The sequence below is a fragment of the Sylvia atricapilla genome, chromosome Z (genome assembly GCF_009819655.1).
Source record: "Sylvia atricapilla isolate bSylAtr1 chromosome Z, bSylAtr1.pri, whole genome shotgun sequence".
Taxonomy (NCBI): domain Eukaryota; kingdom Metazoa; phylum Chordata; class Aves; order Passeriformes; family Sylviidae; genus Sylvia; species Sylvia atricapilla.
Window position 1 is genome coordinate 70,095,798 of NC_089174.1, and position 16,388 is coordinate 70,112,185.

The 16,388-nt window shown below is 39.7% G+C and overlaps 1 protein-coding gene across 5 annotated transcripts in view; it reads right to left on the reverse strand.

The window, feature by feature from the left end:
* The window catches only part of NADK2 (NAD kinase 2, mitochondrial), a 39,308-nt gene that overhangs the window by 14,806 nt on the left and 8,114 nt on the right, over positions 1-16,388 (reverse strand). For 3 of the 5 annotated variants that reach the window (XM_066338935.1, XM_066338934.1, XM_066338933.1), the window contains exons 2-7: positions 8,481-8,569; positions 8,038-8,126; positions 6,427-6,508; positions 5,025-5,108; positions 1,810-1,946; positions 947-1,025 (exon numbers count right to left, since the gene is read on the reverse strand). In XM_066338935.1, coding sequence (XP_066195032.1) covers positions 947-1,025; positions 1,810-1,946; positions 5,025-5,108; positions 6,427-6,508; positions 8,038-8,126; positions 8,481-8,569 — 560 coding nt within the window. Of the gene's footprint in view, positions 1-946; positions 1,026-1,809; positions 1,947-5,024; positions 5,109-6,426; positions 6,509-8,037; positions 8,127-8,480; positions 8,570-9,198; positions 9,235-9,336; positions 9,392-16,388 lie in introns of those variants that run through there. The other 2 variants (XM_066338937.1, XM_066338936.1) reach the window with 2 other exon arrangements.

Consider the following 16,388-nt stretch of genomic DNA (forward strand, 5'->3'; position numbering starts at 1 on the left):
CATCACTGCACTTTAACGAAACTTCTTAAGAATCTTAATAAAATTAGGTTTGATTTAGCAGAAGCAGGATTTGTATCTCTTAGAGATTAATTCCTTCTGCCAGTCTGAGGCTGAAGTCCAGATAAAAAATAAAGCACTCACAGGACATTTATACTATTTGCACCTGCAGTCAGTGTCCCAGGCACTGTATAAACACAAGCTGTTAAACTCTAAAGTGGCCTTTCTGTTGTTTTTTGTTTGGAGGTTTTTTCCAAGATAAACAATAAAGTGAAAACTGATATAAAATACAACTAAAGGTTTGGTCAAATCCTGACTAGGGATCAAATCTTTTACCACAACCCCAGTCACATTCCCCATGTCCTTCTTATTATCTGGCTGCCAAAAATGTATTGATGTTCAGGACAGAAAGGATAGCCAAATGTATCCTGGATAAGGCAGCACCATGATTTGATACAAACACATTTCTTAAATTTTTCATCAGTAACAAGATTTCTGCCAAAAGCAGGCCTATGCCTTTACATTCAATGACAGAAAGGCAGAAAAAGGAATCATGATAAAAGCTATTTCTGCTTGGTCATGCTAAAAGCTTATGAAAAGATATCTGAGAAGATATGGAGGAGAGGAGGCAGTTTAAGGACAGATATTTAAATCATCAGTAAAAGGGAAAGAAAAAAGCCAGGAAAAATGAAAGAATAACCAGAGAGGAGGCAGAAAACCAGAAATTAACATTACTGCACTTACATCTTTGAAAATACACTTTGTAATCTTTGTAAATTTGTATTTACACTAGTGTAAATCACTAAGCAATAACACAATCAGTGTTAAATATATATAGACTAGAACTGAAATTTGACAGTAAAATCTTATCACTGATTGTCCATTGCAATGTCATAAAAAGAAATTAAGTCAGTTGTGCCTTGCTATAACAACAAACAATCAAACATACCTGGATGAAAGAGATTCACCAATGAAGACTTCATTGAGTGCTCTCACTGGTAAAAGATGTGGACCAGAAATATCAGACCCTGCAGAGATCAAATATAACAGTTTTGAATCATGGATATAAAAGACAAGTTTTCAAAAACCATTCACAATTTATTGGAGGATAGATTCTGCTGCCTGGGTTTGTTTTCTAGAGCTAATGCTCCATTTTCTTCAAAGATTTGCTTTTTCACTGATTTACTCTGTGGCCAGTTGCTGTCCTTTACTGCAGACAATAAATATTTAAACTGAGGTCAGCAATAACACTTAAGGTCAGACACTTTTCCCTGAAAAGTCACAGGCAACCAGGCAGAATGAAGTCTTCTCTTCTGTTAGTCACTCTTCCTGCCAAGTTAAATTCACTGGCAGTGACTTAACAGATGTTTCTGAAGAAGTTCAGAGAATTAGGCTTCATACCACAAGGTAATTAAAGGGGATTAACAAATTGTTCATGTTGACAAGGACATCTTAGTGAGCAAATGCACTACTGGATACAGGTTAGGCACAGAACCATGCATCTTTCAATCAACCATAAAGAAAAGAAGGTGTTCAAGAATTATCTATAAACAGATTGTCACTTTTAATGTCTTATTTGCGTGCTGGTAGTCCAAGACCAGCTTTTACAACTCTCAACTAACCTAACTTAAAAGTTAGCATGTATACACACACATGCTCAAGTAGTTAGAGTAATTCTAAGAGACAGCATTTTAAAAACGATCAGGTATTTTGACAGCAGGTATTTCAAATATTAAAATTTTTACAAATCCTTATCTTCTACTCCAAGTTATCACATCCAAGTGATTATATTCTTATCAGATTTTAACCTACTTTGATCCTGGAACCTTTCATTTATGTGAGCCCTGCTGTGTTGCTCTTGGCTTAGCTGCTGTTCATGTAAATCCACAGGGGTTGGGTTAATCCCAGTTCCTTCAAGATACAGTCGGATTCTTTGCCGCCACTGCCACCTAAGAGAGGCAAAAGAAGTCAGTATAAAATAACCATTACAAAATTAGACAGTATCTGAGAGTCCCCATGCTCAATGCAGAAACATATTCAAAGTCATATTTCAAGTTTTATAGCTTCCACTATAACTTCTAAATTTAGAAAGTTAGTAATATTAATTGTAAATTCTTTACATTTAGCAATTTGCTATCTAATTTTTTTTGCATGTGTAAAGTAAGAGGACACTGGCGAGAGGTAGCCTACAAAAATTGGAACAATCTCTCCTTTTAAGACATGTGATTCTAATATGTGAATTAATGACTGATACAATGGTTTCAAGAATAAAGAGCTCTCAAGAATCTATACAGAAAGACATGCTGCATTTTTAACATTGTTTGTATTTGCACATGTCCAGAAAAGCAGCTCTACACATCTTTTTATAAATAAGGCCCCAAGTATCTTCTCACTTTAAAAATCCCTCCAGGCCTAGGAATTTAAGGTGCACAAGAGGAATTCATTTGAAGCAAGAAAAGGATATAAAAACCATGTTACAACAGATTTTTTTATTTTTCCCCAGAGATATAAATTCCTTTTCCTCTTATAATCTAAGATATGTCACGAAACAAAATAGCAATAGTTTTGACTAAGAAAGCATATCCCAAGAGAGCATTATAAGCACACCTTTTCCCTGTTCATACTGTTGATATCCAGGTGACAGTAACCAGTTTTTCCTAAATTTACAAGAGACCTATGATTTATAGGACTACATGGCTATTTTTTCCTCTTGTCATCATTACAGATACTCATTTACACATCCTATCTGCCCTTAAATACCAAGTATGATTTTAAGTAGTCATGCAGGAAGCATGATGTAGTAAGTATCACTATACTAGCCTCCTTACAATGCTCACGGCTAGAACCCATGACATCCCTTACAAAATGGGACTGTACCCCTATTAAACACCCCTATTCTGAGAGCCTGCTACACCACTGACCACCAAGAAAAAAAAAAGTGGGTAATCTAATATAGTTCATCTTTCATAAATCAATAATGTTGGTTGTCTCATGGTTTACAAGGTCCATGTTAACATAAATTGTCGCATTGACGTGAATGTTATGGATAAGGAGAAAAAACAATTGACCTTTTCCAGTTCCTGGCAACTCACCATCCACTACAACTCCAAGATACCAGAAGCACTTCTAGACAAGGATTCAGTTACCTACCTATTCCAAAGTTTGCCTAGGGCCAAGCAAATTTAAGAACTCTCAAACGAAACACCTGCTCATGCACCTGCTTAAGAATAAAGTTCCTACTATTTCAGAAAAATAATTAGAGAAGTCCTTTCTGTTTCACTCTGGTAAGGTTTCAGCCCCATAATGAGTGTTAACAGGAATGTCAGCAACAAAAATATAACTTTGTTTCCAACAAAACACCCGAATTCCCAAATGTCAAGGGAGATTATCTAAATAAGCAGGATGAATTTTACTTAAGCAAATTAGAATGATGGAGATTAAAACCTTCTGTTTTCTAAATCTTAGAATATGTGAGTAGAAAGTACCTATTCCTTTAGCAATACATATTGAAACTCCTTCAGTTATTTATCCTGACAACTATATTTTTTAATTTCAGAACTTCTCTATGGCACAAACACAGTAACACTTCAAGTTACAAATATAACATACTAAAAGTATAAACAAAAATCAATTACTATATACTTTCACATGAGTAACTGATTTGTTTGATAGTTCGTCATCACAAAAATATCCTGCAAAGTTATTATACTACAGAACAATGTGTCTTCCTAAGTATTAAAAACTCTTCCCTAGTCTGTCCTTTAAAATTCAGCTGGCTTCTTTTTAAATCAAGTGAGATTATTCTGTTTTAAGAATATCTAGAACTGAAAACATCAAGCTATATTCAGCATGAAGAAATGTTTTGCCTTACAGTAATCTGTTAACAAAATTTAAACTACTTTATCTCAATCATCTAAACCTCACATGCAACACACTGACCATTTCCTAACTGTATGTCTTTCATTATTTATTTATCATTATTTTTCATTATTATTTATCATTTCATTTATTCTTATGGCCATCATTGTACTACATGTTTTTGTGTCCTTGTCCTGGGGTGACTTTATGATGCTTGTATCCCCAGCTGTCTGTTCTGTTTATGCTGGATATTCTGCACCTTTCAGAGGGTTCCGAGAGCGAAGGGGAGAAGCCGCGCGCAGTCTGTCTGCAGACCCTGCACTGCTCCTCATCCTCCTCACCGACTGCGCTGTCTGCAGCACGGACAGCGGGAGACAGCTCTCTGCTTTTAGTTAGTTTTGAGCTAGCTGAGGCAGAGAAGTTCCTCAGACTGTGGCTTTTCTTTTTCTTGGAATTGATCAGCCTGCCCTGGACCAAAAACCCCTAAGAGCACCGGGAGCTCACACCTGTGTCCCACCGGGGCCTGGGACGTGCCTTTCCCAGTGCAGGAGGGACTGATAAGGGACTGAACGAGATGAGACACACCCCATGACAAGGACCTTCTGGATTTGCCATCTCTTCAGAACTGCAAGAGGTTGTATTGTTTAATATTACTCTTTTTTTCATGTTTGTGAGTACTTTGCGTGTAAAATAAACAGTTTTTTCCACTTCTCTAGAAGGAGATTTTCCTCCTGAAACAGCTGGGGCAGAGGCAGCTTGAATTGGCTTTCCAGAGGAGACCACTTCAAAAGTTTCCTCCAAAATTTGCCCTTAAGCAGGACAGTCCTAAAATACATTAACTAATATACCCTTTACAAGAATGCAGTTCCTCCTTTATGAACTTACTATGTCAGAAGCGAAAATCAATTATTGCAAGTCATACTGAAATGAATAAAATGTAATACCAGAAGACTTTTTGCTGGAATTGGCAGTCAATTTTATAATTTGTATTCCAGTCTCACTCTTGACCCACCAACTCATTTTTCACCATTATAAACATCTACACAAAATTCACAATTTCAGCCATTAAGATTTTACTGAGCTTCACCCGCTCCTTAGGAACTGTGCGCATGATTAGGTGTTTTCCAATCTCTCTATGTTTTTGAAAACCAAAGATCAGTGAATCCTACCTGAACTCACCACGATAAAGCTTCTGTAGTGCTTCAGGAAATGAATGTGTGTATCTCACAGGCAAGCAGAGGTGACCTTCTGATCTGGTAGCAAAAAGTGACAATGAAAATGATAGTGTTACTGTTCAGATTTGATACCTTTTGAAAACAAAACAAAACAAACCTCCCTACGTGTTATATCTAGCAAAGCTACACTTCTTAGACCTTTACGAATACCTACTTTTCTTGCACAGTACCACATCAGCAGCAACACATTGCTCTCAGCTCCTTGCGTTCTGTGTGTCTGAAACAGGATATTTCTCCTACATTTGCCCTAAAAACTGTTCCGCTAATCATCCTGCAGGAGTATGTAAAACACTAATAAAGTTCCTGTCACCATCCTAGGCAAGCAATTTAAGCTTAATATAAACCTGGCAGGTTATAAAAAAAAAACTTCCTCCACTTACACACAAGTTAGCTACCAGCATGAACAGCTAAGCAACATGCCTAGGATCAAAAGAATCTCATGGCAAAACCAGAAGACTAAACACTGCTCCCTTCCATGAGAAATATGTGACAATTTGAAGGCATTTGTTATTTAAACCTTACTAGTCAGGCTTGGTAATGCAGAATAGCTACTAAGAGTATTTGAAAAGTTTTGGAAGGGAAGGTACCTTATGGCCACCACTTTATGTACTAGGAATAAATTAACTGTCAATATCAAAAGCAGAAATCTAAATCTGGAATTCTCAGCACACAGAGCCTTGATGAATGCTGAGTTTCACTTGCCATCCATTTGAATGAAGATTATACTAACCAAGCAGTACTAACACACTGTGTCCACTGAGCTCTAAGACTGATGTGGGCAGGTGGGCGCAGCTTGTGCAGTGCTTATAATAGGACAGCTCACTGCCAACAACTGGCCCAGGAGACTGAGGTATCTCACGATTTACATTAAGAACCCACAGCAAACTTCTTCATCTTAGGCTCTACTGGATCCACCTTTTTCACAAAGAAATTAAGTTTCTGTGTGTTCATGCACCACACTCAGTTGTTTTTACCCAGCTGCTTTTACCAAGTCCTTCTTCCTACGTTCTCTACTGCCATCTCTAGCCTCAAACTTCTGGTTAGTAATATATGTTAACTATCTGCAAATGCTGTTACACTGGTGTGCAAGAACATCTGTGGCAGTACAACACAGTCATGCTTGTCCAATACTACTTAATGTCCTCTCAGATGATACAGGATTAACTCCCCGTGGAATAATTTTCTAAAAAAACAACAGATTCTTCAGGTATCTACAATACACTAAAACAGACATTTAAACTGCCAAATGCTACAGGTATGTCTCATGTACCATGAAAACAGATGCACAGTGTGCCTAATATTAAATAAGGCATTGCTTTCCCAAATATGTTTTTACCTTTCAGGATCAGTATTTATTCCGATGACTGGTTTAAATTTATCAAAGACCTTACTGGCTGCCAACAACATTGTACCATCACCTAGAGAAAAAAAAGATCAAAAGTTAGTTTCACTTCACATTCCAGTACCCCAAAATGAATGTACTCGAGCATTAGCATTATGTGCATTTATGTCAACAACAAATCAGGCAAGCTGGACAAAAATAAAATGGGACAAAACTACTGACACCTTATCAAATAAGAGTAGTGACAACTGAATTCATGGCAACCATGACTGGAAAAAGTACAACTTATCTGACATGTATACATGCCCAGGCAATTCAATGTGGCAGAAGCAAACTTTAAAAGAGATTTATGGAAATTTGTGTACATTTATCAGCAGGTAAGAGAAATTCTTTAACAAAAGTAAATTTAGAAAATTTACTAAAAAATTGCTGAACAAAGTCACAGGAGACCGGAAACAAAACCAAATGTTACTGTGAATCACATAAAAAAATTACTCCAGCTTCATCCCAGTTGTCCTCCTAAAAGGTAATTTAAAGGTCTTATTTGATTCCAAATAGGCACACTTGGAAAAGAAGTGTGGCTTAGGTAAGTAGAAATCTCAGAAGTAGAAATCTTTAAATGTACTGGTTTCTCCAGATATTGGTATTTTTTCCTGTTTGTTAAACAGAAATGAAACTATAACCTCATTCACTCTTTGCACGAAGGTACAAGCTCTGAACAGCACGAAGACATAAGCTCTGAAAACCTCAGATGATGTGTCACTTCCCAGCTGCTTGCCTCAACCATGAGAAATTTTGGCACATACAAACTGACACTTTAGGGAAGTTCTTTGAAACCTACAGGAGTGTAGCAGCATGTTCCAGGAATGAAACTTCCTACCCATTCTTCACGGTGATTAGTACCTAAGGCAAACTAGACTAGTGGGAAGAGAAAAAGCTGTGATCAAGCCTATTTGCCACAGATGAGTGAACACTATGTCAGAGCCCAGCAACACAATGCTGTATTTGCAGCATATCCCAAAGAGTAACACTGAATGAACTGCTGCAATCCAATATTAAAAATAAGCAATCAGGTTAGTTGCTCTGTTTGTTCATCTGGAAAACACTTTTCAGTGGCACAAGATGCTCAGAAACTGCAGACTTTTACCTGTACCATCCAACTTGATACGCCAGTCACTGGATTAAGTGTGAAAGCAAGAAAGACAGTTTGAGCAATGGGACCATAAGGTAGTATGTTAGTCTACACTTCACATCCCAAAAAAAACAGTGAGTAGGTTTTAGGGCTACATAAAATCAGATGGCATCAAGCATTTTATCCTCTTTAGTTGAAAATTACAGTAAATTCCACAGTTTATATTGCTTCACACACTAAAAACTTCCAGTGGCCATGCACTGGGATTCTTTTTCCATGGGCCACAATTACAGATACTAGAGGTAGACAAGATGGTATTAACTACTGCTTTTAGTCAGATTTTCTGACAATTAGATTAGCAATTTTTTCAGAATCAGCATATTTCCAGTTGCTTCAAACACTGCAAAGCATTTTTGAGAAACATATTTATGAAAACATACTGAAACAAATTCTTCCCTTCCATAAAATCATACCTCCTGCTGATATAACAGCATCTGCCCACCGAACTGTCTCTTCATTATACTCTCGACGCTTAACAAGACGAACTTCTATCCTTTCGTTCCTGTAAAGTTCAGAAAAAGTCTGAATTCTATCCTGTATTGTTCACTGTCACAGCCTTCTAAAATTTGTCATGCAGCTAAGGAGTAATTACAGTTATATTGGGCTTAAAACACTTGACACACAAATCCTGTACTACTTTCTTGTCTGTTTTCAAGACAATAGTAGAACACGCTAGTGAACTGAACTGAGCCAGTTCCATGATGGCTCTTTCAGGAATGACTGTTCATCTGCACCCCTCTCTTTTCAGTACTACTATTTTAGCAGCATTTGTAACACGAGGCTTCCTTTTGTTTCACACAATCCACGGGTATTTGTGCTGTGTCTGAAATCCTTAACATCCATGATACAGTCTTACCGTAAGCTGTCTACAACATGCTCCACGTTTTTTGTATGAATGCGATGCCGTTCCAGCAGACCAGCATAGTTAGATCCCTTCAAGGCAAGCTGTAAGACACAAAAGGTTTTGTAGAAGTTAAGTAAAGTAAGTGCTCTTGAGCAATGCAAATAGAAGCTATAAAAAGAGTATGTATTTTCCCTCAGCAGAGATATGTTTTTATAAGCCTTCCATTAATTACATTTCTATATACACAACCGTAAGGTTATATTGACTAGTTCATTAAGTTAAATTAATCAAATGGCCACAGCAGTCAGGAATCACAAACTACACAAATAAGCAAACAAGCATACTACATTGACTTCCATGCAAGCTCAGACATTTTGCTCCTGAATCTTCCAGCTGATTTAAACTACGCATGAATCCATACAGTTACACCAACTACATTTCTCCCATGTGCTGAAGCACCCAGTTAGCAAAACATTGTGCTGTAGAGAAGACAGACAACAGAAAAAACAAGAGGAATGACGATTAAGAAAGGAGAGCCTGAAATACCTACAGCATTACCCTTCAAATTGTATTTGAGCTAAAATGGAAGACTGCCAAGTGCTGACAAAGGTGACATTTTCTCTGCATCAAAAAAAAAAGCTTAAGGACAATCTACCTACTATTTTTGATACTGTTCCCTGGATTATACACCACATTTTTCAAACAAGTTGATAACAATATCAAGACAAACTGTGCAGGTGCATTCTAGTCTCATCCTCCCTGGAAACTGAAGAATTGGAACACTTGATCTCAACACAATCTTTAGACCATGGAAACATTTTGCAGTTTATACAGATACACTCATAAACAGGCAGGTGAGATTACTGACTTGCTGCAGATTAGTTTTTCAGCAAGTTGTTGTACGAGTAATTCAGTCACCATTCGTTCTTTATCTTATTTAGAAAGGGGGGCCCTCATCTGGGGCTGATACTGCCAAATATGTGTGTGCATGGAGATAAAGAAAGTGAAAGGAAGTGGGTGCAAAGAATGTTAAGCAAAAGTAGTCTATAAATACAGTCACAGTGAAAGTGATCCTGCTTTGAGCAGCAGGCCCCTGATGCTCCTTCTAGCCTGAATTAATCTACAATTCTACTGCCACTGCTTCCTTTTCCCTCAATAGTTAAAACCAATTTATCAGCAGAGAAACAGAACTTCTAGAGTCTGTGCAGAGAAATTCATCTGTGCCAGAAGCTCTAAACAGGCACTTCCAGCAATTTATTCAAATGCCTTTATTCCAAGTTTTTATACCATTCCAAGAGAAAGTGGTGCCAGACAGCCTTGTCTAATCCCATTTTCATAGACTCTCAACTCCAGAGAGAAGGGGAGAGGACTGTCAGGATATGACAACTGAAGTCAACCATAATCCAATACCCAGGAAATTGTATCTTTATTCATCTGACACCCGTTCATGTCAAGAAATCCGACCATAAACTAAGCATGTAAGATAGACTCAGCACCAAAGTCACAGAAAAGAATGTAACTGACTGCTCTGGAACTGCACTGCTGCCCCACTCAGTGTATTTACAACTGGCAATTAACTTGCAGGAACAAAATCTTCAGGTGGGCTTATAGCTGGGATCAGGAAACCACTTCCAACAGAGCTACCTGGATGCATCAACTGCACTAAAGGAAGACAGTCAGAGTAGCTGCCTGCCAGCTATACATGATCACACATAGACACAGGCATGCAGATAATGAGAAAACATCCAGATCAATATTGCAGATTATTTTTCCAAAGCTTGTTCACATTGGTTTACACGGATACAGGGTGTTATGTCCCATTAGCTGCCTCACACACTTAAACCCTTTGTTTCTACTCCTAAGCTACAACGCCTGTGCACCCCAGACACCTCTTGGTCCTGCAGAGTCCATGGTATTGCACTGGGAACTTGAATGATGCCCCTGTGGGCTCTGGGGAGGGAAAGATTACACAGCACTGCCCATTGCTGGGTCTGCCGTCAGCAGCCTCCACTTGGAGGAGAAAGGAAAAGGTAAAGGAGTTATCTGCCTCCCACAGACATCTGCTGCTGAGCACCACAGGCCTAATTTGTTAGAATTCTCAATTGCATGTTCAAAGCACAAATTGATCTTGCTTTACCACAAGAACAACAAATCCACCATCAAATAATTTCCAAAAAACACCATTACTAAAATCAGGGTTCCTCTAGAAGTATTTGCTGCAAGTGAAACAAGCACCTGACAAGCAGACTGCTGTGGCAGTGCATTTTTTTTCAGGCTGCTGTTAGTTCTACACAAAATAGAAACTGCAAACTCCATCTTGCAATTTTAGGTACTTCATTTATTTGACTAATTTGTCAGCATGCTATCCTTCAACTCGATGGAAGAGAGCTTTTATCTCAGAACAATAACAATGTAATAATTCTCTTTGTGATCATTTGCAGGTTTTTGAGCCACCAACATCAGTTAGCCAACAGCTAACACTTCCCTAGCATCACCAGGAAGGAGAGGTATGGGTAGTGCCATTGCTATGGAACAGAGTCGGTTCTGTAATTTACACTTGCCAGAGCTGAGTTAAATTATTTGATTAACAGCTTCAGAGAACAGAAGAGGTTGCTCAGCAAAACCTATCAGTATTCTGACAATCGGATGAACCATTTCAGCAGCACTGTAGGACAGGCATTGAATGTGTAGATCTTTTAGAATTTAGCTCTAGAACAAGTAAGCATACATTACTAAGCAAGAAAAATGAAAAGTTAGGGCCTTTAGTTTAAATGGCAGTGCTACATCTATGGAGTTAATCAATTGTCCTGATTTGCAAAAGGCTCCAGAGATTACAACAGCTTGTTCATCTCCAGCCTCATCTCTCTGTGTTCAGAGATTAATAGCTTGCAAGTTCATTCATCTAAGGAGTCACAAATAGGAAGCCTGACTGAGCCTAACCACAGTCAAGGAAGTCAAACAGGAATGCTAATCATCAGCTGCTCTTACTCAACTACTCTCAAGAACTGGGGAAGTGCCTACAGTCCTTGTGGTCAGAGGCACAGAATCACAGCGTGGCTGAGCTAGAAGGGACATCTAAAGGTCCATTCCTCTGGTCCAACCTCAAGCTCAAGCAGGGGCACCTGAATCCACTCATCCAGACCCAGATGGCTTTAGAACTTCACGGATGGAGCCTCTACCACACCTCCAGGCAAACTGTGCCAGTATCCAGTCACCCTCACAGTGAAAAGCTGTCTCTCAATATTCAGACAGATGTACCTGTATTTCACTGCCTCACATTAAGCACCTGAGTGCCACACTAGAATGATGACAAATACTGCTGCTGGAAAGAGATTTGCACTTAGGGCAAAGTGTAAGACCAAACTGAGACTAGCACCTGGTAGCTTATCTGGAGTAAAAACTTCAAAAGAGCTGAAGGCAAAGATCAGGCAGTCCAGCTGCTGTGTTCATGATCACCTCCCTAAAGAGCCTTGAAGGCACTGTATGTGTATGGTCAGCACAAGGACAGCCTGACTCCCAAGCCCGATCATCAGACAGGCCCCCAAACCTATGCCAGGCTAGAGTTTTGTCAACTGACTCCTCAAAATGGCACAAACAAAGGTTTTACATGAAGACAACTTTCAAGTTCTCCTTTTAGAGGAAGCTCTGATTTACAATTAGGCCTGTTAATCTGACCTTAATACCACACAAAATAAAATGCATGAATATATATACAAGAACTATTCTAGCAAAAAGTGCATTAGCATATGAAAATAGAGACAAATTGGAAAAAAATACATTCAGGCACAACTTCAGTAGTAGTCTTAAACCTCACAGCAGAAATGCAATGCAAAGTAGGCTTCCAGAAGAGCTCTTAGTGGAAAATATACTCAGGGGAACAGAACATTTCCTATGAATGGAGCTATTTTTCCTTAGTCTGAAAAAGAAAAGGTCTAAATCAAGTATCTAAGAATATTAACTCTCCTTGAATATCATGGCCTGATACTTCTTTAAGGAAAGAATGATTTTTTCACAAAGTTCCTCTAAGTTCACAAAGTCACTTATTCAAGGGACTTTTGCTTGAGTGACTTACTTCTGTAGTCTTAGCCTGCACCTCTGGCAAGTCCCAGCTGATTTGGTTTAAACTGTGGGTTTGCTGTCTTTTAGTAATATTTGCCACGCAGGAACAAAGCTGCACAAAGACATGGCTTCTAGACACAAATACAGAAGCCCACACAAAGCCAAGTAACATCAGAATACCCACTGTTGTCCACATATGTGGATTATGGTCCTTGACTTAGAAAATGAGAAAGGAAAAGCCATAGCTGAGTCCTACTGGCATTGCTCATTAAGCATTAGGATAAAAAAGTATGTTCTCTTACAGAAACATAGATACCGTCTGGAGTGAATTTGTCAACTAATCACCTTCTGCATCTCACGCTAGTAGAACCACAGTGATCTGGGTTGGAAAGGACCTTAAAGATTATCTAGCTCCAGCCACCCTGCTCTATACAGGGACACCCTCCACTAGACCAGGTTGCTTAGAGCCCCATCCAGTCTGGACTTTGAGGGACGGTGCATTCACAAGCCTGAAGCCTCAGCCTTCAGCTGTGCCAGAGCCTCAGCACCTTCACATAAACCATTTCCTCCTAACAGCTAAGCTGTATTTTCCCTCTTTCAACTTAAAGCCATTCCCTTCCACCTATCAATACACTCTCTGACAAAAGGCCCCTCTTCAGCTTTCCTGTGGAGCCCCTTCAGGTACTAGAAGGTGCTATAAGCTCTCCTCAGACCCTTCTCTTTTCAAGGCTGAACAGCTCAAACTGTCTTTTCCTCACAGGAGAGCTGGTGCTCCAGCCCGATGATCATCTTTATGACTCATCTCTGGACTTGTCTGGTAAGATTAAATGGAACTTTTCAGATGTACTTTGGCCTTATATGAATGCATATATATCATTACTAGGCTTTATGCTTAATTTACAGCACTAACTTTCACACCGCCTTAAACTGTACCAGGATGGAGTTAATGCCTTGGTACACCAATCACTTGTTCTAAGTCTGTTGGTCATACAGAATTTAAACTAAGTGTCTGACCAGAAAGAAAAAAAAAAGAACTAACAACAACAAAAAGCATAGACCTAGAAACAATTACTCTCTCAAATTTACAGTGAACTTGCCCACACATGCACCCCAGCTGGAAAACAAGAACAGATTGCTACTTTACAATCTACCTAATTTCTACAGAAAGAACCACCAAACAATACAAGCAGATTTAGAGATCAATGGCTAAAGAGAAAAAAAATAGAATTTTAACCTAAAGACAAAAATATGATGAACACTAACATAACAATCTGTCTCTAAGCAGAGTACAGCACTTTAAGTCCTGTATTTTCAGAAATTGTCTCTTGAGACTTAACCACGTGTCCCAAGTATAGCCAAAGTTAGTGCTCAGTTTTGTTCTGTTTTAAAAGAAACAAGATCTTGACAGACTTACAGAAAAAATATTTTTCTCAATACATTAAGTTTTGAACAAGAAACAGCTTTGAATGTGAGATGTGTTTCAAGCCATACACTTCTCTTAGCTTTCCTGACTAAACTTGACTTTCATTCAAAGGTTCCTTAATTATCAAATGTCAATCTACAGGCAAGTAATTATCCTATGTTCTAGTATTAACTAGTTAAAACAAAGCTTGATTTGTCACGCTAAAAACAAATGCGGTTTTCCTCACACTAAACTTCTGGATTTCTTAGGAGCTCAAATGACATACTAAGCTTCTGTATTTCAAAATGTAAAAATAATCCACATAGCAAGTATATGGGATTAAATCATGGTTCAGCTTCTGAATCTTAGATAGTAAAATGCCAACAATAAAATAGATAAACTGAGTAGCTAGCCTTAGCAGAACTTGCCCAACAGAAATCTGTACCTCGGAGACACATTTCAAGTGCCCCACAGGAAAGGGTCTGTGCTAGAGCAGGCACAGCAAGCTTGAACTACAACTCTGAATGGTTAATGTTTCTATCAGCCATCAGCTGGAACTGACAGGGAAGCTGAATTTGGTGGTTGCATACAACAGATACCCAGGTTAGGACATGACACTTTCAAGGTAAGCACAGGACAGCACACCTACCTTTGATTTATGGCAGAAAACAAGTAAAATTTGTGAGCTTCAACTGCTGTTGAACTGTTGTCACAGCAGTGACACCAAGTTTGCTGACAACACCAAGACCTGTGGTACAATTGATATGCTGGAGGGTGGAAGTGTCATCCATGGGACCCTGGCTTGAGGGGTGGGTCTGTATAAACCTCATAAAATTCAAAAAGGCCAAATGCAAGGGGCTGCAGCTGGATTGAGGCAATATCAATACTGGCTGTGGAATGAAGAGATTAAGAGCAACCATGGAGACTGGAAGGTGTTGGTGAATGAACAGCTGGACATGGCTCAGCAATGTGAGCTCACAGCCCAGAAGGACACCTCAGGCTGCATCCAGAGCCCTGTGGGCAGCAGAGGAGGGAGGGGATTCTGCCCCTTTACTCTGCTGAAATCCATCTGGAGCACTGCATCCAGCTCTGGGTTACCAGCACAGGAAGGGCATGGACCTGTTGGAGTTAGTACAGAGGAGAGACACACAGATCATCAGAGGGCTGGAGAACCTCTCCTGTGAAGACAGGCTGAGAGAGATCCTTAACATCTCTCCTTTCACAGAAGTTGCCTGACTTCTTAAAAGGGGAAATGTGGTCTAATTGTTCTTGCACTAGAAATAGTAAATGTATGATCAGCTCTCATTTGGTTTGGCTATAGATAAAGACTCAAGACAGTAAGGCAACCATAATTAGAAAAAAAAAAACCTAGTCAAATTTAAGTATTTATTGAAAAATTCCAGGCTTATTGAATACCACCATTTGATAAGTCACTGGCTTAATGTGGCATGTTGACCCTGACTAGCTGGATGCCAGGTGCCCACCCAAAGCTGCTCTTATCACACCCCTTCACAATGAGACAGGGAAAATATACGGACATGCTGACAAGTTGAGATAAAAACAGGGAGAGATTACTCACCAGTTACTATCACAGACTAAACAGACTCAGCTTCAGGAAATGAACTGAATTTATTATGAATCAAAATCAGGGCAGGATAATGGGATGTAAAACAGATCTTAAAAACATCTTCCCTCCATCTGTCCCAGCTCTCCCTACCCCCACCCCCCCAGTGGCACAGGGACATAAGCATGGGGATACAGTCAGTTCATCTCAAGTTGTTTCAGACACTGCTCAAGTACAGCGCCTCCTTCCCCTGCTCCAGCCTGGGGGCTTCCCCATGGTAGATAATTTTTCAAAAATTTCCCCAGCCTAAGTCTTTTCCACAGGCTCCACAAATCGGCTTCAGTTTGGGTCCCCTCCACAGGGTGCAGTCCCTCAGGAACAGGCTGCTCCACTGTGGGCCCTTGTGGGGTCACAGGTCCTGCCAGCAAACCTGCTCCAGTGTGGGCTGCTCTGTCCACGGGCCACAGATCCTGCCAGGAGCCTGCTCCAGCACGGGCTTCCTGTGGAGTCACAGCCTCCTTTTGGGCACCTCTCTGCTCCACTGTGGGCTCCTCCAGGGGCTGCAGGTGGATCTCTGCTCCCCCCTGGACCTCCACGGGCTGCAGGGGCACAGCTGCCTCACCATGGGCTGCAGAGAAATCTGTGCTCTGGTACCTAGAGCACCGCCTGTCCTCCCTCCTTCACTGACCTTGTGTCTGTAGAGCTGTTCCTCTCACACATTCTCACTCCTCTCCTCTCTGAGATCAATTACATTTGCACAGTAATATTTTTTCCCCTCTTAAATATCTTACAAACCGAGGTGACACTACTACCTCTAAATGGTTTGCCCTGTGACAGCCCATTTTGGATCTATATGGCACCAGCTATCAGAAATAGCTGATTTCTGGGAAAATCA